The sequence below is a fragment of the Vanellus vanellus genome (genome assembly GCF_965231255.1).
Source record: "Vanellus vanellus genome assembly, chromosome: 4".
In the NCBI taxonomy this organism is placed as follows: domain Eukaryota; kingdom Metazoa; phylum Chordata; class Aves; order Charadriiformes; family Charadriidae; genus Vanellus; species Vanellus vanellus.
The window spans coordinates 20,228,496-20,254,248 of record NC_138909.1 but is presented as its reverse complement, the minus strand read 5'-3'; the positions used below and the strand labels follow the sequence as shown (position 1 = coordinate 20,254,248).

General features: G+C 44.9%; 1 protein-coding gene across 1 annotated transcript in view; it reads left to right on the top strand.

Moving 5' to 3' along the window:
* The window catches only part of AFF1 (ALF transcription elongation factor 1), a 94,006-nt gene extending 75,928 nt beyond the window's left edge, over positions 1–18,078 (top strand). Inside the window, exons 12-21 of the mRNA XM_082481998.1 lie at positions 1,075–1,172; positions 4,672–4,918; positions 5,948–6,039; positions 7,018–7,081; positions 7,925–8,061; positions 9,246–9,317; positions 9,939–10,032; positions 10,135–10,178; positions 11,555–11,784; positions 14,489–18,078. Of these exons, the coding sequence (XP_082338124.1) occupies positions 1,075–1,172; positions 4,672–4,918; positions 5,948–6,039; positions 7,018–7,081; positions 7,925–8,061; positions 9,246–9,317; positions 9,939–10,032; positions 10,135–10,178; positions 11,555–11,784; positions 14,489–14,610 (1,200 nt within the window). The 3' untranslated portion in view covers positions 14,611–18,078. The remainder of the gene's footprint in view (positions 1–1,074; positions 1,173–4,671; positions 4,919–5,947; positions 6,040–7,017; positions 7,082–7,924; positions 8,062–9,245; positions 9,318–9,938; positions 10,033–10,134; positions 10,179–11,554; positions 11,785–14,488) is intronic.
* The last annotated feature ends 7,675 nt before the right edge of the window (positions 18,079–25,753 follow it).

The following is a 25,753-nucleotide window of genomic DNA, read 5'->3' as shown; positions in this document are numbered from 1 at the left end:
CTTCCCTTGCAGCCTGAGTATCTGATTGCAGGAAAACCCTCCTAAGAGACTCAACATCTGTATTATATCAGCATGCATCAGTGTCCTTGGAGGCTCAGGCTTCATCACAGCCAGTTTGGTCAGGTGCAGCTGTCAGACATCTTTTGCGGCACTGTGGAGCTCAACCTGGGAAACAGTTTAAGGACGTGATCTAGGTGCTTGAGGCTTGCCCTGAGCACGCTGCCAGAGGTAGACTCTGTGCTGAGCATAACCCACTGAGCACCACCACAGTGACGTAAACCTGGATGTACTCGAGAGAGAGAGACAGAAAGTCCTGGAATGCTTTTGGCTGCCACCAGGCACACTATGGGTAACGCTGACTTATCAGTGTAGTTTCTTTTACATTTTCTTGGCTTGTAGCAAATTATTCTGAAGTTTTTGATTCAGGTAAGCAGATGAGGATGCTTTGTATTGTTAAGATCTATCGAGTGCAATTTAAAAGTATTATTTATTACCTCTCTGCCTTAATGGTTCCTGTTCTTCTGGTATCAGATTCTTGTTGTTAAAACCAAAAGCCCCTGTGCATCTTGGAAATCTGAGTGATCGAACTCTCCTGTGAATGCAGTTTTTTCCTTCCCTTTCATAAGGCCTATCACAAAACACAATTGCTTGCAGTTCATGACTTTGCCAGGAGGAATCTGAATACATTTCTGTACAATTCATACTGAGTAGGAGAAAAAAAAAACCACAACCATCCAGAACAGATGAAATGCTATTTTTCAGCAATGGATGTGCCTTAATTTTGATTACTGTTGGCAACAAGAGGTTTTGCGTTTCCATCCCTGCAACTACAAAATAATTAATCTATCCAAGCAAAAGTAGATAATGTCATTTTAGGATACTTGTCAGTGAGCCGGAAATCTATATCCGCTGTGCTCTGGGTTTCCACTTTGTCAGTTCCAGTATCTTATATTTTCTTTTTTTTTTTTAACCAGAATCAGTCAAACTTAGATGTGTTTGTCTGTACTTTACCTGCACATTCAAAACCTGAGTGATTTTCTTTTTTTTCTTTTTTTTTTCCTTTCTTCCTGTTAGAGGGAAGTGGAGAAGGAGATTGATAGGAAGAAAATGAAATCAGAAAAAGAAACAAAACCATTGCAGTCTTCAGCTAACAAAGACTCCCATAAATTGAAGTGAGTATACAGTGGTGGGATGGCAAAAAGATGCATAAAGCTGAGTCTTTCTCAAAAAGGTTAAGGCGAGGAACTGTATCTCCTGTGCTTATGCTTGTGAGTTTGCTTATAACTTAATGTGTCTTCTGAAACTTAATCTGCTGCAGATTTGTCTTTACATCCGGGAACCAAACATGTGGCTATGGGAATATAATTTATTCACCTTTTTATTTGTTGCAGATGTGAAGGTTGGGTATCACTTATCTATCTTCCTCTGTCTTCTTAACGCTGAGGATTATGGTTCTAATCATTCAAGCATAAGCTGATGTTTCAGTGGCTTGTTGTCTTCCCATACTTGGTTTACAGTGCTGCAAAAGCGTTGAATGTTGTTGCATTTGCCTTGATTTCCTACAGTTGAGATGGGAATGAAGACTTTACTATTTTAAACATGAACTTGTCCATCCTGCAGCTTATGTTGCTGCATGCTCTGATCCATGTATTACGCATAGCTCAAAAAATCTGTTTATGCTGCAAGAAGTTTAGTTGCCAGTTATGCCCATGCTGCTTTTCCTTCTAAGCTGGTAGGCAACCATTTGCACTGCTGTCTTTCAGACCAGATGCAGGAAACAAATCAGTGCAAAAGAATTTTACATTGCTTGAGTTACAAACAGTGTGGTAGACTGCCTGCCTGCGGGATGCAGGAGTCGTTTTCCCTTCTGCAAACTACCATGGTGGTAATCTGTCAGCAGATGATTGCCCTAGATGATCTGGGAGGTGGCAGCTGTTCTGTGGGGAGTAGCATGTGCTTGTTCTGCATGATAGTTTAGGGGTTTCAGGGGATGGCAAGAGGTTGAAGATGGTTGAAGATGTCTCTGGTTGAAGATGTCCCTGCCGGGGGGAGAGGGGGAAAGTGTCGACTAGATGACCTTTAAAGGTCCCTTTCAACCCAAACTATTCTGTGATTCTAGGTGAGTAAGACTTAAGAGTTCAAGCATCAGTTATTTCTGCTTTCATGAGAAATGGAATTAGCCTTAAAATGGTTTTAAAAAGGGAGTTGGACTAAATGATCCTTAAAAGTCCTTTCCAACCCAACCCATTCTATGATACTATGAACTTCTTTTTCTTTGCCCATGTCTTCCTCATTCTGGGTTCTGCTGTCATACTTATTTTGGGGAAGTTTGTGCTCTCACTGCATGAGAAGCAGCAGAAAGCTTTTTGTCAGATTCGTGGTACTTCACATGCATTTAAAGCTCTTAGCCTTTGTAAGGTGAGAAGATGAGGTGAACGCGTTTTGCACACAGAGAAACTGAGGTGCAGACAAGTTGAGTTGCTTGATCAGATTCTTGCCGCAAACAGGTGAAATAGCTGAAAGTGTAGCCCTGAAGTCATGACTCTCGTTCCCATGACTGAGCAGAGAGAGTTCTGGCAGCCTCTTGGGAAAGGATATTCTGCTAAGTGTAACTGAATGTCCATAAATTTCGACTTGGTGATTGTTGCTGTTTTCTTAATTGGACAGGTTCTGATGAAAGAAAAAAATCATGTGTCAATGCTGATACTGTCTGCTCCCTCAGCTGCTTTTGCTGTCACCAGTGACAGGCTTTGAATTGTACTTATCGGCTGGCTGCTGGTGCACACGGTGTCTGTGCTAGGTGGGACCTGTCTTCTCCCAGCTTGACAACACAGAGGTGGATGTGATGGACATTGCAGAACTCTGGTTTCTTCCCTTGCTGCCGTGTGAGGCTGCTAAACTGGGATGCTTCAGAAGCACATAGGTGTGCAGCTCCCCCTTTCTCTAACTAAACCAACATGATGCAGAGCCAATAAGCTTTTTGCAGTGACTGGCCCAAATTTGTATATGGGTGAAACGCACAAAGCCCAATCCAGAAAACAGAGTTGTATGTATAGGTGAGTAAGGGTAGGGAGCCTTTCCCTTTTCCACTAAAATCATCTCGTTGTCTTTGTCTTTTTTGTATGTGACCTAATGGACACACAGCCAGCATGCCTTTTGAATCATGAAACTGTGGAATTTCAGATGGCCTTCATGGCCAGGAATTTCTCATTTATTCAGCATAGCATTTGCAGTGCTTCTGGTACGTCTCCTGAAACTTAACCCATAATTTGCATACCAGTGTACTGCCAGCATTTTGGCTAGCTCTTTGCTAGAGCTAATGCTTCTAGGAGCATGTCTTCAAATGGGCAGCGTCCCTGAGAGGGGAGGCTCATGCATCAGTCACGGGGCACTGCGATCAATTCCTGCTTGCTTGTTGCTTGAATTGGAGGTATTGGATTGGTATGTAGCGTTGAGGTTTGTGTCCTGACAATACGACTAAACTGCTTTTCTGCAGAGAAAACATTGACGTGCTCTTAAAGCACTGAGACTTTGGGGCTAACATTTAGTTGTATGAAGGGATACAGAAGGGCTTTAATTCTGGGGTTCACTCCTCCCTTTTGCTCAGTGAAAATGAGCACCCCTTTTAGCCGTGTTCTGGCTTGCAGAGTGGGAAGGATAAGGATGCGTTTTTGGGGAGAGAGCTGTACCAAGGTAGGGAAGCTGGGGAGCATGTGTGCAGCGAGTAGGGACTGTACCATGGGAAAAGTGGGTTGTGGAAGGCAGGAGAGGACTGTCCTGTGCACAGCAGAATGAAGCAAGATGTGCAATGTCATGCTTCGGTCTTCTCACTGGGTTTAACTTAATTTCCTGCTCTTCTGATGTTGCAATCCATGAGTTGGGATCCACTGTTCGGTGTTTTCCTGGAAACTTTGAGAAGCTGGATAAAAACGATGTAAGTGAGCAGTAGAGAAACAAGGTTTAGAGCTATCTGGTGCTGCTTAAAGCTGCCAGAGTTCCCTGGTAATCCTAACTCCGGACAATCACAAAACTGATATGCCACCGTGTTATTAAATGTGATAGCCTCTGCCATTATAAAGCACAGCATTTTAAGTCTCTCTCACCTGAATCCTCTCAACTTTATAAGTGTTGTGTGGGTGAGCTGGCAAGTCTTAAAGGAACAACTCAGTTAAACTCGGTCAAAGCATATACAGGATCAAGTGTCAGGGTGAGTATTTCTGACCATAGAAGATATCTTCTAGCATAATGGGGAGAGAGAGTCAGTGCTGCAATTCATTTGCCTTGTTGTGTGATTTGTCCCAGGGATTTTAGTTGCTGTTATTACCCCTCTCCCATTTTCAGTGAAAAGAGGCTGTGTTGGAGGGATGCCTTTTTTGCAACATCCTGATATTCTGGTTGCAAGTCCTTACTCCAAGGACAAATCTTACTCCTACTTGAAAAGAAACTTTCTTGTGTGGTGTTGGCAGCTGAGGATGTGGTATCTAATGCACAATGAAATCCCTGAAGTTTCATTTTGCTTTTGTTTGATTCTTTATGTTAACAAGTCCTCTTATACTTCCAGAGAAATTTAAACAGAATTGGTACATGAAGTAACTAAGTTTTTTTAAAAAAAACCTACGTTATATGTACACCATATTCATCCCAATTGCTGAATTCGCTTCCCATCTCCAGAGCACCAAAAGCTTTACTTGAAAACCAGAAGAGAGATATCCTGCTACCGCCACCTCTGCCACCCATGTCTCCTGCACATCCTCCACCAAAGTCAACCAAGATGGCCCAGAAGAGACCCAGAAGTGAGACTGGTGAGCTGCCTGCCATGGATAACACTGCCAGGAACAAGAGCAACCACAAGGATCCTTTGTTCTCCAAGCACAAGAAAGTGGAGAGAAATCACACTGAATTGCCAAAGGGCATCAAAGTAGGTATCCATTATAACTGGTGGGATGTTTCCTGTGACTCATGAGTGCTGTGTGATTGTCTTTAGAAATATGCTCTGAGGATATTAAAAAGGAAGGAAGATAAATGAGCCACCAAAGAAAGCTCTTTGAAGCAATTTTGCTCCTTTAATGGCTGTCTGGGACCATATGTTGCTAGCCCGAAAGCCTGCATTGTAACTTCTCTGCTGACTTTCCATCAGCTGTTTTCATTTCACCAGTGAACAATAGTGTAAAGGGACGACCGTGTAAAAACCCAAGGCAAGAGAATCATGTTTATGGTAGTAACCGTTTCTGACTGTAGGCGACTGCAAGTACAATATTGGTGTAAAAATAAGTGTGTTTACAGAAAGGAGTGGATTGCTTAAAAGTAAGAAACAAGCAACCTGTGGTTTTGACTGCAGCTTGGATATAAGGTTTTGTGGCTTGCTTACAAAATTATTAATGATCCTTGCAGCTGGATCTTTGCATTTTTTTATTAGAAAATTCAATTCTATTCCTGTTTTCTGGTGGCTGGGGGTGTGTGGTCTAGTCTGTTGTTGTGTGTGTTAGGCCAGATTCTGCACACTGTATTAGCTGGCTTCTAACTGCTTGCTTTTTCCTGATAATGGAGTTAGTAACAGAGAATCAACAGTTGCTGTGTGGTTAAGCTGGAATAAGTGTGAATGGATATTACCCATTCCTGCCTTGGCTAGTGGCCATGAAAAATGTGCTGCTTGCAGCCTTACTGCTGTCTTAGAACATTGTGCAAGCAAACCTGTGACTTAATTTCTCAATGCTTGGGAAAAGTTTGAGTGGTATTAAGCCTTACTAGCAGTCAGGTAAGAAGCCAAGTTTCTATTTCTGTTATTGGATGGGGTGCTGGGGAAGAAGGTAAGAAGATGGTGAGAACCTGGAGAGTAAACTGTGCCTGGGACAACTAAATATTTTCTCTTGAAATTTAGGAAAGCCAGGCTTTGGAATTGATTTAGATGTATCTCTCTAACCAGCTTTATCTCTGCTCTGTTTTTCAGGGATCTGTAGGGGATGTCACAAATCCTTTCCCAGTGCCTTCTTTGACGAATGGTACCTCCAAGTCAAGGAGACCTCAACTCAACTTTGAAAAGTAAGTTGTTGTTTTACACCCCTTGTCTGTACTTTCTGAAGACACCAGGCAAGCCTGGCCCTGCAGCCGCCCTGGCTTCTGCTTCCTAATGAGCCCTTCTTTTGGGAGGAAAGAGAGAGGAAGAGATGTCTGAGACCTGCCCTGTACTGTCTTCTCATGCCTGGGACTTACTCCACCCCCCACAAAGCAAAGGTCTCATTACAACAGTTCTTGGCTTGAGGGAAGCTACTCTGGAAATTAGGTACTTTTTAACTCTGAGAGGTGTCTCATGCCTGCCAACAAGTGATGGGTTTTGATTTATGTGTTTCTTGGCAAGCGGCAAATTCCTCTGTGACAAGGTGCTGGGCAGGCAGCTGACTTTATCTTGAGAGGGCATGACTCACTCGTTAGTGTACAGGTGGCTGTGTGCCATTTGCACGGTGAATAGATTATCCCAGTGCACAGAAATGTGTGTCATGATTGAGACCCAAGACCTGTAGAAGCCTTGGTGACCGTATGTCTTGTAAGCAAATAGCTCGAATGCAAGCTCTCTTGGTCCAAGATGACAGTGTGGTACTGCAGAGTTTACTGTATGTTTCAATCAGAATGTGTTTGTGGTATTGTACTTGTGTGATATCCTGCCGTTCCTCAACTACTGTCTTTCCATGGGAGCAAAGAAGTAAACTTGGCCTCATAGTAACCTAACTTCTGGTGGATTTTTATTTCAAAATGTAAGTTTTCAATGTCATTCTAACATACATTTTTTAAAGAAATCAATTAATTTTATCTGTGCGTTCAGCTGCTGCGTATTTCTGAACAGGCAGACAACATTCATTTAGTGATTATCATAATTGTAAGGTGTGTTTGATAAGACTGTAACAGGCTTACCAAAACACGATGTTTGGACTCATAGCATCCTATAGATCTGAAGGTAAAATTGATAATTATCCCCCCCTTTTTCTCTGCTTTCTGTTTTTCCACTCTCTGTCCCCAATTCAGACAGCATCCGACAGAATACTACATAGAAGAGGCCAAGAGGCTGAAGCACAAAGCTGATGCAATGGTAAGTCCTGGCCCTGTGCTAAAATGTTAACCTTCTCTTGCATTCGGACCAAATACCTGTGTGCATGTGAATAAGATTCGCTCGCTAACATTACTTCCATACTCGGAGTGCGTTCAAGTTATATGTGGGGAGGCTGTCTTTATTTGCCAAATGTTCAGACATTTCCCTCTGTTGTAAAGACATCTATGGAATATGCCTGGAGAACGGGATTTGGAATTGACATTGCCTGAGGTTAGCAGGCCTGTTTGCTTTGCAGAGCTATCACGAAGTCCTCGGAAAATACAAGGAACAGTTAGTTTTAAGACAGTTTACTCTGAAACATCAGGATCCTGACAGTAATTGTGTTGCTGGCGAACAAGACTTGGAAGTGCCCTTTGTGGAATGTGACTGACTTTCTCCACTGTGTGCAGTTTAACAGTGTGTATGAATGAGCGCTTTTTTTTATTGCTAATTATGGCTCAGTCAGATAATGTACATTTGCTAATTGTCGTTTACTTGTGAAAACGAAGTGGGGGAATACTGCAGAGGAAAAGCCTCATCTGCCTCTCATGAGGCAGGCCTCCAAGACCAGAAAATAATATCCAAGAAAAGTGAAGATGGTGAATTACTGGAGGAAAACATTGAGCAAGAGGAAGAGATACAAATAGCCAGAGCACACAAAGCTGATGACTGGGCCCACATTAGGGCTACTGCTGAGAACCCTTTAATTATCTCCTGGAGGCCCGACTTGCATCTTTTTCTTTCTTGAAATCCTGTCTAACTAGGGAGAAAAAAGGAAATCAGGTACACTTGAGAGAAGTAGTTTTTGTCTTAGTCTAAAAATGAGAATTTTCTTCCCAATAGACCGACAAGACTGGAAAGGCCTTTCAGTACCTAGATGCTGCCCTCTCCTTCATTGAATATGGGATTGCCTTGGAATCAGATGCATCAGCACCAAAATCAGCTTACAGCATATTCAGCGACACCATAGATCTCATCAAGTAAGCGGTTTTCAAAGTGCGATGGTTAGGCTGCGTGTTTGGAGGGGAAGGGTTAGTTGCATTGCTTGTTTGCAACTGTGGCCAGTTTGGATTCCCACCATGGAGCAGAGTTCAGGTTGCTGTACAAGCACGAGAAAGACCATCCGGAGGCATCAGAGGCAAATCCTTTGAAGTGTTTCAGCATTGCTTATCAGAAGAAGTAGGCACCGTGTCCTCCTCAGCATTTGAGCCTTGCAGCTGAGGTACACCAGAGGATGCTGGCTATGACAATCAAGGCCATGAAGGAGTTTTTACTTCATACAGGTCTGAAGTTGCTTTTGCATGTGAGCTCAGTAGTATTTAAATTAAAAAAAAGCAAAGCAAAGATATAGCATGTGGAAGAACAGTTTGTGTCCCAAAGGTCTTGTAGCTTGATTGAAGGCAGACTTTGCTGGTTTCTCCCATGTGTCTTTCTACTAGTACACTTTATTGAGGTTTCTTTTAGCAACCTTCCCCATTTAGTTTCACAGCCATTGTAGATGCACGTAGATAATATGACGTATACAAGCAGCACAACCCAAGCAACCATGTATTGGGTAGAAAAGAGGCAGGTATCGGTTATTCATACCGAAATTACAGGTTATATGAGTGTTTTTGAGAGCTGATTTGACTTCTTGCCTTAGAGCTGAAACAGCTGTCGGGGTTTTTTTTTTTTGTGGTAGACTTCAAACTTTTTAAATTACATTGTTTGCTTTGTGGTCTTCATGGACTGTATTTCCAAGATGCTGTTGTTGCTTTATTTTCATAAAGGAGACTTGCTTGTTTGTTGTTAGCCAAAAGAAACATTTCGACTAAGATGTCTGTCTTGTCCTGAAACAATTGAATTCATATTTCACCTTCAGTAGTAGGGGCACCTCCTCTGGGTCCCAGGCCTGTAAGTTAGCGTGTAATCACTGTAAGAGGAGAGTGGGTCGCATAAGGGGTCACATCTGTTCGTGCTGCGTGGAAAACAACGCATTCTGAGACAGTACTCTGCTCAAGATCATACAAAGCACTCAGTGCCAGGACTTAAGAAGTCAAGGCAGGTTTAGGTTTCATGACTTTTGGACTGATGTTAGAGATAACGGCATGCACTGTTTTTTCATAAACAGCAGGACTTCAGAGCACTGATGGCTGACAAGATTCTGGTTTTTTTGTTTCCTTAGATTCATCATGACATTGAAATCCTTTACGGACTCCTCAGCATCTTCACATGAAAAAATCTTTGCCGTGTTTTGGTTTGTAACTGTTTTTCTCTGCCTTCCTATTCTGTGTTTAGACTCGATAGAGTGAAAGACCCATTACTTTCAGGGGCAAAGGAATGAGTTAAATGGGAATCAGAGTTCCACAAGGGAAAAAACCCACAGAATAAAAACCAGAATGAACTGGAACATCTCTAAAGTGCGCCACGTTATCACAAGGGACCACATGTGGAAGGCACAGGCTCTAAAATTTGATCTGCTGGTAACCTGAGAGCACACAAAGGCTTTCACCTAAGGTGAAAGAATGCAATTTGGCTGCCCATGTTTGAGCCATGTAACTGAAGCTGTCACTGAACATAGCTGAGGCACTTCTGGACAGGGGTTTAATGGGCCTGTTGCACCTATAAGAGGTCGGGCACCTGTTTGAATATAACACCAGACATGGCCCGCCCTTGTTTTGTTTTGTGGGTTTTTTTTTGCCTTGTGATTTTTTCACAGGGTCCTTTTTTAAGATGAGCAGGAGGAGGAGAAATTCTGAGCTTTCTTGACTTTGCAGTACGGCTGATGTGTGCCTGCCTCTGTCCCACAAGGCTGATGACTGCTGAGCAGGCAGCAGCGAGCATGAACACTGACGCTTGGGTGTGTTTCTGTTCACAGCATGCGCTGCCAGTCCATTCTGCACATGGCAATGTTTCGTTACAAAAAAGACACTGCAATCAAGTATTCCAGGATCCTGAATGACCACTTTAAGGTAGGGCACAGATATTACCAATCTGCCAGCTGAATGGCTGCGGCAGTTACTGATGTTGGCCGAATAGCCCAAATCTAACAAGAGTTCTGTTCCTTGCTGCAGAGTTCTTCCAGAGTAACACAAGCACCTTCTCCATGTGTTGCAAGGTAAGATTTAAAAATACATATGTTGTAATGCGTCTGTAAGGGTGTGAGTGAAAACAATAGCCGGAATATTTGAGTTGCTAACTGCATTTGAGAGCGCCTCACCTCTCGCTCTTTCTTGCCACCTGAAATCACACTGTTAGGGGGCATGAGTATTTTTCTTCTCTCTCTCTCCTGTCTTTTCTCGTTGGAAAGGGGTTGTTTTTGTGTTATGAGGTCCAGAGTTACAGCATATCAAGAAGAGCAGTTCTCCACCAGATAAGCAGATCAGAGCAAGGAAGGTATCGTCACTATGCTGTTTCAAAGCCCCTGTTGTCATCTTTTTTCTGTTAGAGATCCCTTGAGACTTAATGGGATAGCATCCCCATCTCCCTGGCCACTGTCCAGTATGATTATGCCTTCGTCCTGGGGTAGCATAACTTTGAGGTGATACTTCAATATTTGTCTCTTTAGCTTAGTCACCAATTAAGAAAAAGAAACTAATTTTCTGAGTTATTGAGCGTTTTGTCCTTTCTATGTATCTACAGCAGCGTTGCTGTGTCTGTGGCAGCAAAAGCAAAGGGCAAGCTGTCACATAACAGTGTTTCACCTGATGCCCTGCAGACTGGGCCTATGTTTTTACGACAATGAGTAAGAAAGAGTTTTTCTGTGTGCTGTGGTAATTGCATTTGGCAGATAGCTACCTGGTTCCACGTCTGTCCCTTTTAAACTCTGCAGCTGAGAGAGGGTTGTTTGGTCTTTAATATCAATGCTGAAATTCCAGTTATTTTTCTGCTGCCTTGCACAATATAGTTTATTGGGAAGTAAATGGTCTCCCAAGAGCAGTGGTGGAAGCCCTTTCATACCAGGTACTAAAAGTTAAGTTGGTAGAAGTGGTGGGGGTGAAGTGATGTGACGAAGCCAGCCTGTGTCTGGAAGGCGGGCAGCTGACTGCATGTAGCTTCCCTACATCTATAAATAAGTGTGGGTAGGCGCACCTGGCTGCTTTGACTAGCTGTCAGAAAGCTCCAGCCTCTATAAGTGGTGAGCTTCAGCATGCCTGAAATGGAAGTCGTTAGAAAGAAAACACTCAGATAATCTGGTGAAGGCTTCCACAAATAGGTGTAGATTTTGGAAGGTATGGATGGCCCTTTCTGATGTCTGGTTCTGCATTTTCTTTTGTCAAGAGGAGTCCTTAGAGTTGCAAATCACTTCAAAAAACTTGGCCTTGCACTTGAAGGACAATTACTTGTTATGTTGCTGAACACATCTGTTTTCAATCCTCCGCTCCATACTGCAGGCCTGAATGATAGCGGATAGCTCCTGGCATAAGATAGTCTCGTGGCAAGGCTTTTAACTCTGAAGTTAAATGTTCACGAAGGTGTTTCTTTCTCCTGCAGAAGCACAGGCATGCCTTCTCCTCTTTCTCCAATGCCCTCTCCTGCCGGTTCTGTGAGTTCTCAGCCGGGATCGAATGCTAGCAACTGCAGTGGCAACAGCATTGGCTCTTCAATCACTGTCCCCTATAATATCCCAAGCATCACCTCTTCCTATGTCAACATCACTTCCTATATCCTCTATGCGTATGATATTTGGGAACAGGCTGATGCACTGGCCAGGAAGAATAAGGGTAAGTTTTTGCCTTCTGGCTTTTCTGTCTTGTGTGTTGTGGTTATGTGTATGTTCTCGCTTAAATCCTAACACTCAATGGAGCAAACACCATACCTAAAGATCAAAGCATTAAATATGTTGAAATAGACAGCTATGGCATATTGGCAGGTTATTGGCAGAGATACTTGATGGTGATATATTGAGGAGTGTTCCAATTAAAAGATTGTCTTGGCATCCTCAAACGTCTAAGAGCTAAGGGATGAGGGTATCAAATGCAGGAAACCAGCCAACTTGCTTCATGGTAACACCAGAAGCATAAGGGGTTTTTTGCTGTTTGTTTTTCCCTTTGGGGCGCAGAGCTTTTCTGAGTCGGTTCACTTTCTATAAAAACAGCTTTTTGGCCTGTAGCATTGTGTTTTAGTTTGTTTGTCAAACTTCCAGGTATTTTTGTCTTGAAAACGGTGAAACTGGTTTCTCTAACAGAGGATCTGAGCAGCACTTGAATTGGAGTCCTTGCTGGGCACGTGACCAGTATTTGCCGGTAGCATTTCCTAAAATTGCTGCTACTTTTTTTATTTTACAGTTTTGTTAATAAAAAAGTTGTATTGTCCTGTGGTACAAGCAGTGGTGAGTAAGCAAAAGCCCTAGAGTGGGTGCAGTTCTATAACCTGCCATCCCACGTGGCATTTGCAGTGTCATTTTTCATCAAACACAAAGTTTTGTGAGCTACTGTGGGCAAAGGGATGTATTGCCACGGTCTGTTGGCAAACTTGCAAAAGAAAGTAACCATGATGCGCCTGGCTGAATTGTTGGAAGGCTGTAAAAGTACTCATGCTAATGAGGCAGTTGCTGAAATTCAAAAGGCTTTGCAAGTCACCTTTGAATAAAGTAGCTCCAGTTGTTGGCTGTCTTGTGAGCAAATCTGTGCTCGCAGCAGCAATTCATGTGTAGTATTTTGGATTATGTCCTCAAAAGGCTGATTAAAAGACTGTCACACAGAAGGCTCAGTGGATACTGCTGGTAAGCCAGAGGAATGAGTCATGGAGGAAGACCTGTAGGGGGGACAGCCTGAGCACAATCTTTCATCAATCAAGAGTAAATTCAAAACCTGCTCTGTGTTGCAGTAAATACTCTCAAGGGAGTGGATCTGTGCAGGAGAACAGTAAATACTCCTGTAGGCTTTGCATTTGCTGTCACTGTTCAGGACGGTGGAGGAGTTCCAGTTCTGATATTTGTTGATATTTGGTGTAATGTACAGGTTCTAAGAGGTACAGAGAGTGAGTACCTAAAACTATTGAAAAGGCCACATCCTTGATTCTTTTATGCAATTCATAGGGCTTAAGAAGAAAAAGAAAGAGCAGTGGCCTTCAGCTATCAAGTTCCCTTAAATGGAGAAGTTAGTGGAAAGCAGTTAGTTATAACTGATGTCCAAGGCACTTGTGCTGAAGTGCTTTCTGGCGGGTCCAAAACTAGGTGCTTCCAGTGCAGGACCCGGCTCCTCACTTCAGAGCAGTGCGTAATTCAGATCATGAGGCTGTAACACGTTGCCTTCTGGCCTCTGATGTTCCACAGCAATGACAAGCAGAGGTTGCATGTGTGCATGTAAAGTCACTCTCCTTTCACGTGGTGCTGTGGTCACAGATCAGATTAACTTCTGTTTGCTCAGGCAGGGAGTTTGGACTCCTCGTCTCTGCTTGCAGCTCTTCCGTTCCCCATGAAGGGAATGGATACCCATTTTGTAAACAAAAGAAGGAAAATCAGGGGAAATGCGTTTTCTGCTTCTGAATTGGAAAGTGTTAGAAGGAAAGCGTTGTCTTCTCTGCTTCTGAAGAGTTCCTTGCACAGCCAAGCAGAAATTTTCAGCCTCCAGGTTCAATCTTTGTGTGTAAAAAAGTAGAGCTGAGAATGGCCAGGTTCTCAAAAGGTATCTGGCAAGACGATTGAGGCTGGAGGGACTGGGGTGAGCCCGTGTTGCTGGAAGGCAGGTCACGCAGCAATGTCTTGGAAAGGTGTGATAATTTCCTGTAACTCACTGTCACCTGCCGAGATGATTGCCAGCACAGAGCAGGGCATTTAGCCTGCCAGCACCTCCCGGCAGGTTCAGATATGCTGCAAGATCCATTTTCTGCCTGTGCCGGAGGAGGAGCACGGTGCCTGAATTTGGTGGCAGGATAGGACTCTGTTAAATCTGCCTGATGTGCCCAGCTGTAAGCAACTCAAATCAGAGCTGTATAGCCTGCCAAGCTATCCAAATTTTTAAACCTGCTCAATTGAGAAATCATGATGCCTTCGACGTTTGAGGATGGATGAAGGAGAGGGACCAGTCCAACGACAGCTGTGTGTGCTTCTGGGCATTGCTCAGAAAGACACTCGAATTTGGCCTGTTTAAAATCTGGGGGAAGCACACAGCACATGTGTGAACACCCAAACTTTTGCCCACCTACGATGGAGTCTCGACGTCCCTTTAAACCCAGCGGTTGGGGAGGCAGTTCAGTGTATGCAGGTGTGTGTGAGTACGTTTTCCTCTCATGTGCCCTGCCTCGTGTGCTTGGTATGCTTCCCAGCCTTCTAATGTTGCTGAGCTCTTTGCATTAATGCGTTTAATGGGACTTGCCGGCTGACAGTGTGCTGCTGTTGTCGCTCCTTGCTGCCCCCTTGCCTGTCAGACATGCCTGTTACGTGAAACCAACCACATGTTTTCTCTCTCCCTACCCTTTTTCCAGAGTTTTTTGCTGAACTCGGCACAGCGACGTGCGCTCTGGCACTGAACAGTAGCATGACTGAACTGGTACACTACACTAGACAGGGTTTACAGTGGCTGAGACTGGAAACAAATACGCCTTAACTGGTGCTCCAGGTGGTTAAGTACCTTGAACTTTTTTGCACTTTTGAAGCCTCAGAAACAGTCTGACTTGTTGAATCGTTGGATACAAAGCACCTGCAAGGGAAAATAAGTTAAGGTGGAATGGATCTGGTTACACTGGAAAAACTTTGAATGGTGTTTGTAGGGTAGCGCTTTGCTGCCTTGAAAAAGAAGAGATGGAGGAAAGCCTCGATGTTGATGGCACCTTCCTTTAAAACGACAAAGTGCAATGAATATTCTGAATGGCTCAATGTATTGATGGTCGATAAACATTTCTATTACAAATAACCAGCAGGACAATAATCACACATGAAGAAGTGCCGACAAGAAGGAAATCTGCCTCCAGACGTTATTATGCAACATCCCACAGTCCACAACAGTTGTGTGCCCAGAAGACATGTCAGAGAAGTGTTTTTGCAAGCACGGATGCAATCTTTGGTGTCTTTGTTCCTCAGATGGCAAGTAGCAACCTCATCAGCACCGAACAGCATTATGTTACAGTAAAAACAGCAAATTGGTCTGCCTTGCCAGCTTTCCAACCTAACCCTCTTGCATTTGTCAACCAGCTGCTGTCCTGAGAATTGGGGGAAGCCACTGCCTTCAGCGCTGCAAGTTCACTTTTTAAGTCATTGCTGCTCTGGTCCTCCTCCTTGCCACACACTCGTGCACACACATGCCCTTAGCACTCGAACTATGTTACTTAGGGTCTTGCTTGGTTTAAGGCTTGTAAGCCAAACACAGCTGGGGTGCCAAAATGACCAGGTATGGTTGGAAACAGCTCTACCCCTCTTCTGTGGTGGAGGGACATTGCTCACACTGAGGACTCCTTGTCCGGTTGCTTATTGTCGCTTCAATGGGTGGGGGTGGACAGCTGTACTGGGTCACCGTGGTTGCTTGGACATTGTTCTGAGTCTGAGAGGTTACATGGGGAGGAATCGCTTCTGTTTACGTGGCTGAATGTGGAACATAAGACAAATGTTGCGTTTGGATATTTGCCTGCAACTATTGCTGGTCTCGGTGAATATCTAAGAGCAGGATTTGGTACCAAAGTAGGGCATCCTTCATGTGGGAGATAACTCACTTGCTCTTTCTCAACCAAACTACAGCATGGGCCCAGCAACTTAGAAATCTGTCAAGGGAACACGAAAGGGAATAATTAGCTGTTTGCAAGCATTTTTTCCTTGCCAGGAGCTGCATTTTTGAAATTGCAATTTTGCAGGTGACAATAACGGTGAAAGCAGCATCCTCAGCATTTATGTATTCAGTAAGGTGACACCCTTCTCTACCCAAAGATTTCCTGTTGTGTGACAGCAGCATCCTGCCATCCTCATATCTAATAGTGTGCCTTAGCCCTCTGGTCCCCTCTCACATCCCTTGTCCTATCTCTGACAGGCCTGTGGGAGTGGCGAAGAGAAGGATGGTATCCCAAAATAATTATGCTTACAGGAAAGAATTAGCTCCCTTTTACACATATTTTCAGGATGGAGGAACAGGTCTGCATGCATGCAGTGGTACTCCCTTTGTAAAATACCTGCTTTTGTTTTTGAGGCTCATGCAAATGGACAGCACATAAATATCAGCAAATGGTCTGCATTTCCAAAAGTAGTTTCTGTAGAAATGGCCCCTGCCACCGGGAAGCCTGGAGTCATTTTGCCTCTGGGAAGAGCTGTTGGGAGTGTGCTGCTACTCTGCCCTAGACCAGAGCACAAGGGAGCTCTCCTCCCGCCTGCCCTGGCAGCGCAGGACCACTGGGATCCTGCCTTAGTCTTCCCGCACCTTCAAGGGACTGTCCTTTTATGTTCACTTTATTAAAAGCCGTAGTGCATTTCAGGGATAAGCTGTCCTAACCAGTGGAAGAAAGGTCCATGTCCTCCCCCTCCCCGTTTTACCTATCAAACTTCACTTGTGCTCCTTCTCCCTGGGGGAGAGACTGCTCTGAGTAAGCCAGGGACAGAGAGGGGCTCAGCATTAACTGTTTTGTTCTCAGGAAGCGCAGGGATGGCCAGCTGGCCTGAAGTCTTGATGTGCACTTTGGAGCTCAATTCCAGACTAGTGGGTCGATACCTTCTTCGGACTTTATCTTCCATCAAAGCTATTCTTAGGATCACCAGCTGAGGGGGAGGAGGGAAAGAAAAAAGCTTTATTGAACCTGAAGACCGCTGTCGGAGTCTGCCAGAACGGTAGCAGAGTGTTAGGGGTAAGCGTAAGGTGAAGCAGGGACATGAGTGTGTCCCCCCCCCAGTACTTTCACTTGCATACACCCACCTCTCTCCCTGCTGCCAGGCCGGGTTCCCAACGGAGAGCCACTTGCTCACAGCTTGCCTGCCCCAGGGGGACCTGCTGCAACCCGCGAGGCAGGGTGTGCAACTGCTCCTGTCCTACCTCCAACTCGGTGCAGCCCGCGGGTGCACCAGGTCCTGTCCTCACCTGCCCTTTGGTCAATTTGCTGCCCAGATAGTGATAATCTGTTGTCCTGATCCTAGGAAAGCAAATGCAAGGGTGTCGGGCAAGCAAAGTTGGTAAGAAGACAGCCGGTGAAGGCAGATGAACTATTGGCATTTGCTTCTTTACAGTTGGGAAAAGGCAGCATGCGCTCTGCTACCATGTGGAGGCGGTTGTGCAAGGGCTGCTCCCAGTCCCAGGGCAAATTCCCATGGGCTTCGGAGGAAAGGAGATCACGGGCAGTTCGTGTCAAAGGCATGTGGGGGCTATTTGGAGGCTCTCATTTCAAAAGCGATCTGTAGAAGCATCAATACCAAGCTACATAGCAGGAAGCTATGTTTTGTTTCAGGTCATGGAGAAGACTGTATAAATAATAGGTAATTTTTAAAAAGCCATCATATTTCAACCTTGAGCCAGGTCAGAGGCCTGCAAAGGGTTAGGAAAGATGCTCATTGTTTTCACTTGGGCCTGTTCAGGCCTTTAAAAAAAAAAAAAAAAAACCACAAACCAAAACAAACCACAAACAACCCCCAAACCAAAACATAGCAGTGGAGGAAATAGCATTTGCCATTAGGAAAGAAAACCATGAATCCAAGAAAAAACAGCGGTGATGGTTGAGTCCCAGAAGGAGAGGAGGCAGCTATGGTGGCAAAGCAGCATCATTTCCATGCAATATTTACTTAGAAGAAATAATACACGTGTTGAAATTGTCAAATGTTCTATTTTTAAGATGCCATTTATTTAATAGCTGAAAGCCCCACTTACATGGAGATGAAGATTTCTTCTCTAACAGGAAGTCAAAAGTCTGACTGCAATGTCCTTGTTTTTGGTTTTGTCCTCTCCCCTCCCTCTTGGTTCCCATTATAAATCTGTACACCTTAAGCTTATTTTGGGGATGTATGTCCCTCTTGTTAATAACTTTTTTCCTGCCCTGTGTGTGATGGAGTTTCCGAAATGGTTGATTCATTCATCTGGGGAAATAAACAATAAATGAAGCAGCCTGTGTTATGAGTTGTTGCAAGAGTCCTCGTGTTCTCAGCTTTTTGTAGAGAAATTGTAATTTGCCTTTTCTCTCGGAATGGTCTTAGTGTTTCCCTTCTGAACGAGGTTTAAGGATGAATTTCTATACAAGAAATGTCTGTTTCAATTGCTCCCCTGTTTATCGCCCCTTGTCCTTTCCTTTAGGAACAAGAATGGGTGCAAATCTAGATGCTCAGAGTGGCAGGAGGATCACGCCTCAAGACATCTGCCTCCTGTCCTCCCGAAAGGGATTCAGGGAAGATTGTGCTGGGGTCAGCTTCTGAGAGCTGCCAGAGCCTGGCTCTGAGCACTCGCTGACCGGAAAATCCCACGGGTTGGTTTCATGCAGCTGAACAAGTTAAATAAGAAAACAAGGAGACAGGGCACACGAATGGCAGTTGAAGCGTGCTGCTTTGCGTGTGCCACAAAGGTGTTGCAGGGCACAGTGCTGGGAGGAAGGTCTGCTCAAGTTGAGTTCATGGATACGTTTCTGAAGTGCTGCAAGGAGGATTCACCTCAGGGAATCCCACAGGATTTCATGCCCCATGGTAGCTCTGCTTCTCATTGGTTAAGCAGGGTGGTCTCTTTGCAATGGCCTTGCTCTTGTTTGGGGCTTTTCCCACTTTTTGTTTTATGTCGGGCAATGTAACTGTTCTTGGAAGAATGGTTTTTGCATCTCTCTGTGCACGATTGTGCTAAAATTCATGCATATCATTCAGGTCCTTTCTGCAATAGGCATTGCACCTAAGATGGTTGCTAATAATGGATGTGGTTTTCTAATGTAGTAAATTGTAGGGTATACTGAAACCTGTTTTAATACCCACTAGATATGTTGCTGTTACAGATGTATATAGCAATGTAGACTTTTTTTGGTCACTGCACGCTTAAAATCCCAATGGCAAAATTGGAATTGAAGTATGAATAAAAGGAAAAAATACCTAGTTAGTTAAAAAACAAAACAAAAACAAACCGAAATGTACCCAGATGAGCATCTGCTGGGATTTTTAGCTACAGACTAGACAGGAGGAGCTCGGTGGCGTGTTTGCTCAGGCGAGGTGGGACTGGGACTCGATTCACTGCCATCAATTAGTGTTTCAAGTGGCATGAAACCAGGTCAGCCCCAGGCTGATTAAAAGGTGCGTGGAGGGTAAGAAAAGAGGACGGGAAGATAGCTTGTGGTTGTGGACGTATGTATGTGGATTAAGCATCTGTGAATTTTGTTCTGGTTTCGGTGGGTCGTGAGGGGTAATTGGACACGAGCTGTCCTGTCTGCCGGCCAGGGTGGAGCTGGTTTTCCTGTGTCGCTCTCGTCCTCTGACCCACCATTTCCTACCCCCTTGTGCCCCAAAAAGTATGTTTCACACACTCCTTGCTTGAGGCAAAAGCAAGGAGGGTTAGTTTTGGAGGTGGGAATGGAGATGGGGAGTGGAAGGAGGGATGCAGAGGAAGGGCGTGCGATGTGCCAGCAGGGAGGTCATCCAAAAGCCAGGGCGTGAGAAGGGGGAGCAGGAGGCCATGGGGCTGCAGCAGGTTTTGACCATCCTGCTCATCTTTCTGCCCTGGGGCAGCGCCCCCCCTTGGCTAAAAGGGTCAAAAATATTTTGGGGTGGTTTTCCAAGAATATTTTGTTGTTGTTTGGTTATTTATTGAGCCTTTATTGACCAAACCTAATTTTGCACCTGTGTTTAAGTTGAGGTTTGTTATACGTTGGCATTGGCAGCCTGTGCTTTCTTTATATTAATTGCACTTTTACTGACCCCCGTCACTACCCAAAACCAACAGTGTTCCTGGGCCATCATCAGCATTTCTGAATGTGTTTCTGTAAACTTTGCGTTCCTGAAACAAGGACTCGTGCATGTTACAATGGCAGCGTGCGATCACTGCTGGTTTGCGATGTGTTTTGTCAAGGTACAGGGTTCCTGGAATTCCCGCTGGGTTTTTCTCCTCTCCTACTCAGTATTGCTGAACTTAAGGTTTTCTTTGGGTCCAGCATTTCCTATCATAGCAATACAGCAATGTTGTCCGCTTCTGTTGAGCCAGCCAAACTGCATCCCAACCGATAGCTTTTTTCTGTTCTCTTTCAATAGTTGAAGCCGTGTATCAGCCCGTATGTGGTCTGTGGCAGCTGAAAGGTATTTCTGAAAGTTGCTCCAATCTGTGCAATTTTTTGCTTGTTACACGTGAGGTGCAGCAGGCTCTGAACTTGCTCATGAGCTTTCCTCGCTGTTCAGAGAAGAGCTAGTTAGGCTTTTGCTTTGTCTTATTTTTCCGGAGGGCGTTGGGAGAGAGAGTTGAGCAAGATGCAATCTGCAAAGCAGAGCAGGAGCTGAAGGTTTTGTGGGTGGTGTTTTCTTTGCGATGTGAATGTGTACGGTAGTGCGGTGGGCGCTGGCAGGACTCGTGTCATCAGGTCTCTGGGCAGTACGTGAATTGTGGCATGCTGGTCGAGCCACTGCCCGTCTGTTCAGCTGCCAGCCTTGCATTTCTGGGTCATTTCTGTGGGATTTCTATTTCAACTGTTACCATACAGGGTTGGGTTTTTTCTTTTTTCACCCCGCTTTAGGCATCATCTTAGAGTGTAAATAAAACTGCAATTCTCAGTGAGAATGTCCTTAAAAAGTAACTGTCAGGTTTCCTGAGCACAGAACATTGGTCTTAAATCTGTTAAATGGTCCATGTCCCGTGGGGAGTGACACGCCAGTCATCCCTCTCGCAGCAGCTCTTCCCGTGCTGGCACACCGCGGTGGCCCAGTGACGGGAGAGGTGCGACGTCTTAGAGCCCCATGGAGAAATGAGGACGCCAAACCTCTTGCAAAATGGAGTCTCCAGTGGGTAAAGATGTGCAAATAAGTGAGGGGAGGAGACTGATGTGTTTGGCTTCAGCACTGAATCCACACTCTGAGGCTTCTGTGAATTAGAAGTATCTGCCTTTTATAGTCCATGAAAAAGATAAAAATCAGATGTGTGATACAGCTTAAAAAAAAAAAAAATCTCCCCAAAGATACTGTGCCACCAATCTTTTGTTTGTCTTCTGTATTAAGGATGAATTGCTGTGTGTGTGTGTGTATGTATATATAAAATTAAAATATGAATTTTGACTTGTTTGTCTTCAAGTTCTTCAGATGAAAGAGATGTTGGTGAAAATTGTAAAGACGAAATTAAAAGCGAGCTGCCTGGGGGAGGGGGTGTTTCTTGTTTTGCTGAGATGTCTCGCCCTCCTCTGTGCTCTGCTCACGCACAGTTGCACAAGCACAGCCCCTGGGTGCAGCTTTGCTCGGAGGCGAGGGCTGGTGTGGCCATGCAATTTGTGATCATGCCACGCATCTTCCTTGGTATGCAGTTGCATTTCTTAAAATATTCGACAGCACAAACTTGTCACTGCCTTCACCTCATTGCCGCTTTTTTGAGGGAAGATATCAAAATGTTGCATTTCAGGTTTTTTAACCTTGAAGTTTGAAATTTGGGTGTTCATCCTGATGAGACCGTGATGATGGGATTCATTTTTGTAAGTACTACTCTGGCAAAATATTCAAGCGTGTTTCCAAATCCCATTTATTTTGCCTGAGTGTGGGGTATGTTTTACTGGCACAAGTGTCTTCAGAAGCTCTAGATACCTGGTACGTATGTATTTTCCTTTTTTTCTCTCCTCTAATGGTACATGCGTAGTAGTCCGATGCTGCCCTCTGTCTTTTGGTTTATAACCCGAAAAAGAAAACAGAATTAGTCTTTTGTTTTACTGGTGCCTTTTGTCTGACAGCTTTGACCTTCTTTCGGTGAGGAAGACTTTAATTAAGGGCAGTAACTAACCTTCTGCTAAAGCCCAGTCATCAGTAGGTGTGAATCAGCAGCACATGAGTGCAGGGGGATGAATCTCAGCATAACCCCAAGGGGTTGGAGATAGCAGTGCCCCAGCTAACAACTTCAGCAGGGCTGGGCTGTGTGTTTCTGTGGCCACTGGCTTTACAGAGCAGGGCAAGTGTATGCTCACATCAGCTTTCCTTTTTCCCCTCTGAGAGGCTGTGGTGGAGGGAGTGTCGGCACGCCTTGGAGCAGCGTTGTTGGCATGCCTTGGAGCAGCGTTGGTGCCAAGGTGAAATGGGCTTTGTCTGAAAGCCAAAGTGCGTGTGTGTGCAGGCGTTGCAAGGAGGAAAAGAGAGTGTGTGGAGCCAGAGGGGCTGGCCCTTGGGGAAGCGTGAACTCGTAGATCTTTGGCGGTAATTAGATAAGATGGATTATGGTTAGCTGGTGTAGGGGTGCTCCAGCAACCCACATCAGGTGTGGAGTGATTAAAAAGCAAGGAAACCAGCCTGGGGGGAAGCAGACCAAGGTGTGAGTTGCTGGGAAAGAAGCGGTGAGAGAGAGAGAGAGGCATGGCAGTCTCTCGGAGGTAAAAGGAAGACCTTGGGAACCAAATGGGAGTAGCGAGAGCAGCTAGGATGTCCACTGAGGACAGGAAGAAAGAAGGGCTCTTTGGCTCTGCTTTTCCATTCCTGTCCTTTCTGTCCTGCATTCACCAAGATTTTGGCTGGGGAGCTGGCACCTGCTTGGACAAAAGAAAAGTGAGAAGCAGGAGGAGAAAGTTGCCATGTGGCTTAACGTGCAATGACAATGTGACATCTAAATGCACTGATATTGGCAGCTGTAATGTGCTGTTTGTTTCATCTGGCGGCTGTTCATTTGGAGATGTGACTTGGACTGTGTCAGGACAGTTCACGGCTTTCCAATTACTTTCTTCCAGCAGCCCGTGCTGAGTTAGGTGTACTGAAAATGTGTGTAGGGGAAGATAATTTGCTTACGATTCTTGGCCCAAGTTAAGTCTTACCCATCAAGCAAATAAGGACACAAAAATGTTTCTCGTTGGCTATTGAACCAGAGCCAAGCCTCGCTGCCACTCCCAGGAATGGCTGTAGCTGTGTACTTGCAAGCTTAGACTATTAATTTTCAAGACCGTTAATTTAATAAGCATCAGAGAAATTATCCTGTGGGACGCTGCCAGGTAGCAGGGGCGCTTCAGAAGTCAGGCAGGCAGCCGTAGCCACGCACGCGTGCATTCTCTTCATCACAGCCCAGTGTACATGTGTCTTATTATCTCTGTCAGGACGCTGGCTGCCGCACCACCTGATGTAGGTTGTGTGCACTCATTGAAAGATTGAGTCACCATTTCAGTGCAAAACTTATGGCAGGTGTGTATCTGCATGGGCTTTTTGCTTGAAGTGATGGAACACGATAATCCCTGCAGACCAGACAAGTCACATGGCAGAAATTACAAAGCTGCCTGTTGACTTTTTGTGTGTGTGTGTGTGTGTGTGTGTGTGTGTGTGCTGGAACATGTTGAAAATGAAACTGGAATCCAAGGAATTGCGTTAAAATGCCGTGAAGTGGCAGCAACACCAACCATGCTGACAGAGCCAGGAAAGAATTACAAATATAAGGTTCATCTCCTGGCTAAGAGTGCTTTATTTGCTGCCAGTTCCAGTCAAGAGAACATGCAAAGGTTCAGAAAATAAATACAGATGTGGTAAAAGCAGCCAGCAAAAAAATTTAAGTGGAGCGTCTGGAATAGAGTACTTGGGTTTGCAGAAATGTGCACTGCAGCGGTGTTCAAAATAGTTTTAAAAGCAGTTTCAGCCTAAATGAAGATAGAAAGCCCCATTTAACTGTGGGACTAATATGGAGTTACGGACTTTCCAAGCATTTGTTCTACTTAAGCTTGACCAGGTTAATTGGCTGAATTTTTATCACCCGATGACATCTTATTTGTAAAATGGGTCTCCGTGTCATTTGGTGTCGCAGCCGTGGTCCCATCACACAAGATCACACGGCGCATCCTGCAGCAGTCTCAGCAGACGGAGCAGACAGGCAGCAAACGAGGGAAACACAACCGCTTCTGTTTCTCATTGTGGTTCAGGGCGGTTACGTTGGGCTGGAGTTGTTGGGAAGCTGCGCCATCAGGGTTGCATTTTGAGCACTCAATTTCATCTTTAACAAACCTTTCTTTACTTAGGAGTTTCCCCGAGTCGACGGGGCCTGCCCCCGTTCCTCAGTGCTTGCGGTTTGTAGATGGTTTTGCCTGTTGACAGGAATTTTCTCATGCAGCTCATTTCTAACTCCTATAAGAGGTGGAATCACTCCAGAGTCAAAATGTTGTTGCAAGTGGCGGTGAGACACAGAACTGAGGTCATGCAGTTGGGATGCAGGAAGGCATCCCGACTTTAGGGAAGTGCATACACAAGCTCAGAGCAGCAAAGTAATCTCATAAAATTTCCTGGGGCTTTGACAGTCTTACTGCTGCTGGATTGTCTGCATCTCTCTTGCTGGCACTTGAATGCAGTCGGATTGAGCACAGAGTGCTGGTTTCAGAGCCTGCTGCAAGTCATGCTGGTGGCAACTGTGCTTTTATTTAATTACCTTCCCACTGCTCTAAAAAAAGTGTCTTACCAAGACAAGGAGCAAGAAAAGTTCCTGGGTTCTGATGAGTAAATTGTGCCTGATGTGTTCAGTCTCCCTACGTGCGTGCATGCTGCGAGGGTTAAGAACGCTGACGCTGGAATAACTGCCTCCGGATCCCACTGTAGGTGAAAGCAGATCCTGGAGACAGACACGGGATCCCTCCAGCGCCTGGCTGGCATCCTTGTTACCTCCTGCTTCCCTGCAGCAGCCCGAGGCAGTGGGTTGGTTGCCTGTTGGTTGTGCTGCGTAAACACAGGGTGCGCGCAAACCCTCTGCGAACGCTTGGTTGGTTGCAGGGCTGCATCCCCCTCTACAGGCAGACGTTTCGGTGAAATAATTTTCTCTCCACCACTGTTCAAACAGGCGGAAATAGTCTTTCCGATGGGATTAAGAGTGCATGCGTGTATTTTGTTTATGGCTTAAAATATGCAAGTAGCACATGCGTTGCCTTCTAAAGTCTTCTGTCCACGTCTGAATGTTTTAGCAGTTTTGCTGCAAGCGTGGCTCTCTTAGGAATGAGATGGCTTTGGGGAACGGCAATATTAAAAAGTAATCAAAGCTGTGAAAGTATAACCAAATTCTCACAACCCTCTTTGAATGTAAACAATAAGGTATGAATTTAAGATTATTTTGAGAAGACATAATTTACAAAATTGAAATAAACACGAAGACATGCAAGATCCTTGCATCATCATGGTGTTATGGTGTGTCCTAAAAAAATACAATCAGAAATTACTATTTTAATGTAGCAAACGGAAACCTGACTTAAAGAGAAATCTTTGTCTTTGTATTGATCTTCCATACGTAAAAGTGCTTAGACTAAAATGTCCTGAAGACAAACACAACGCGTGGCCCTTGGCAGCCGTATGGTTTGGAAGGAATTGGGAAGCCACAGTCCCAAGTCCTGAGGTGAGGAGCAGCGGCGTGCGTGAAGGCTGCTGTGAGGCAGCAGGAGAGCTGAGATGGGAGGCGACATGTCCCAGAAGCCGGGGCGGCAGCAGGGTGACCCGTAAGCACTGGCTGCGCACCAGTGTGACTGGAGATACAGGGCCAAGGGGGCTGGTCGGGAGTGGTCGAGTCTGGTCTTGCTCCTCCCAGAAACCCATGACGGTGTTCAAATCAGCAGGCTGGAAACTTGGACGTGAGTAACTGTGACCGCACTTGATTCTTACAAACTGATTTTTTCTATGTGTTTAAAGGATGTTCTAACGGA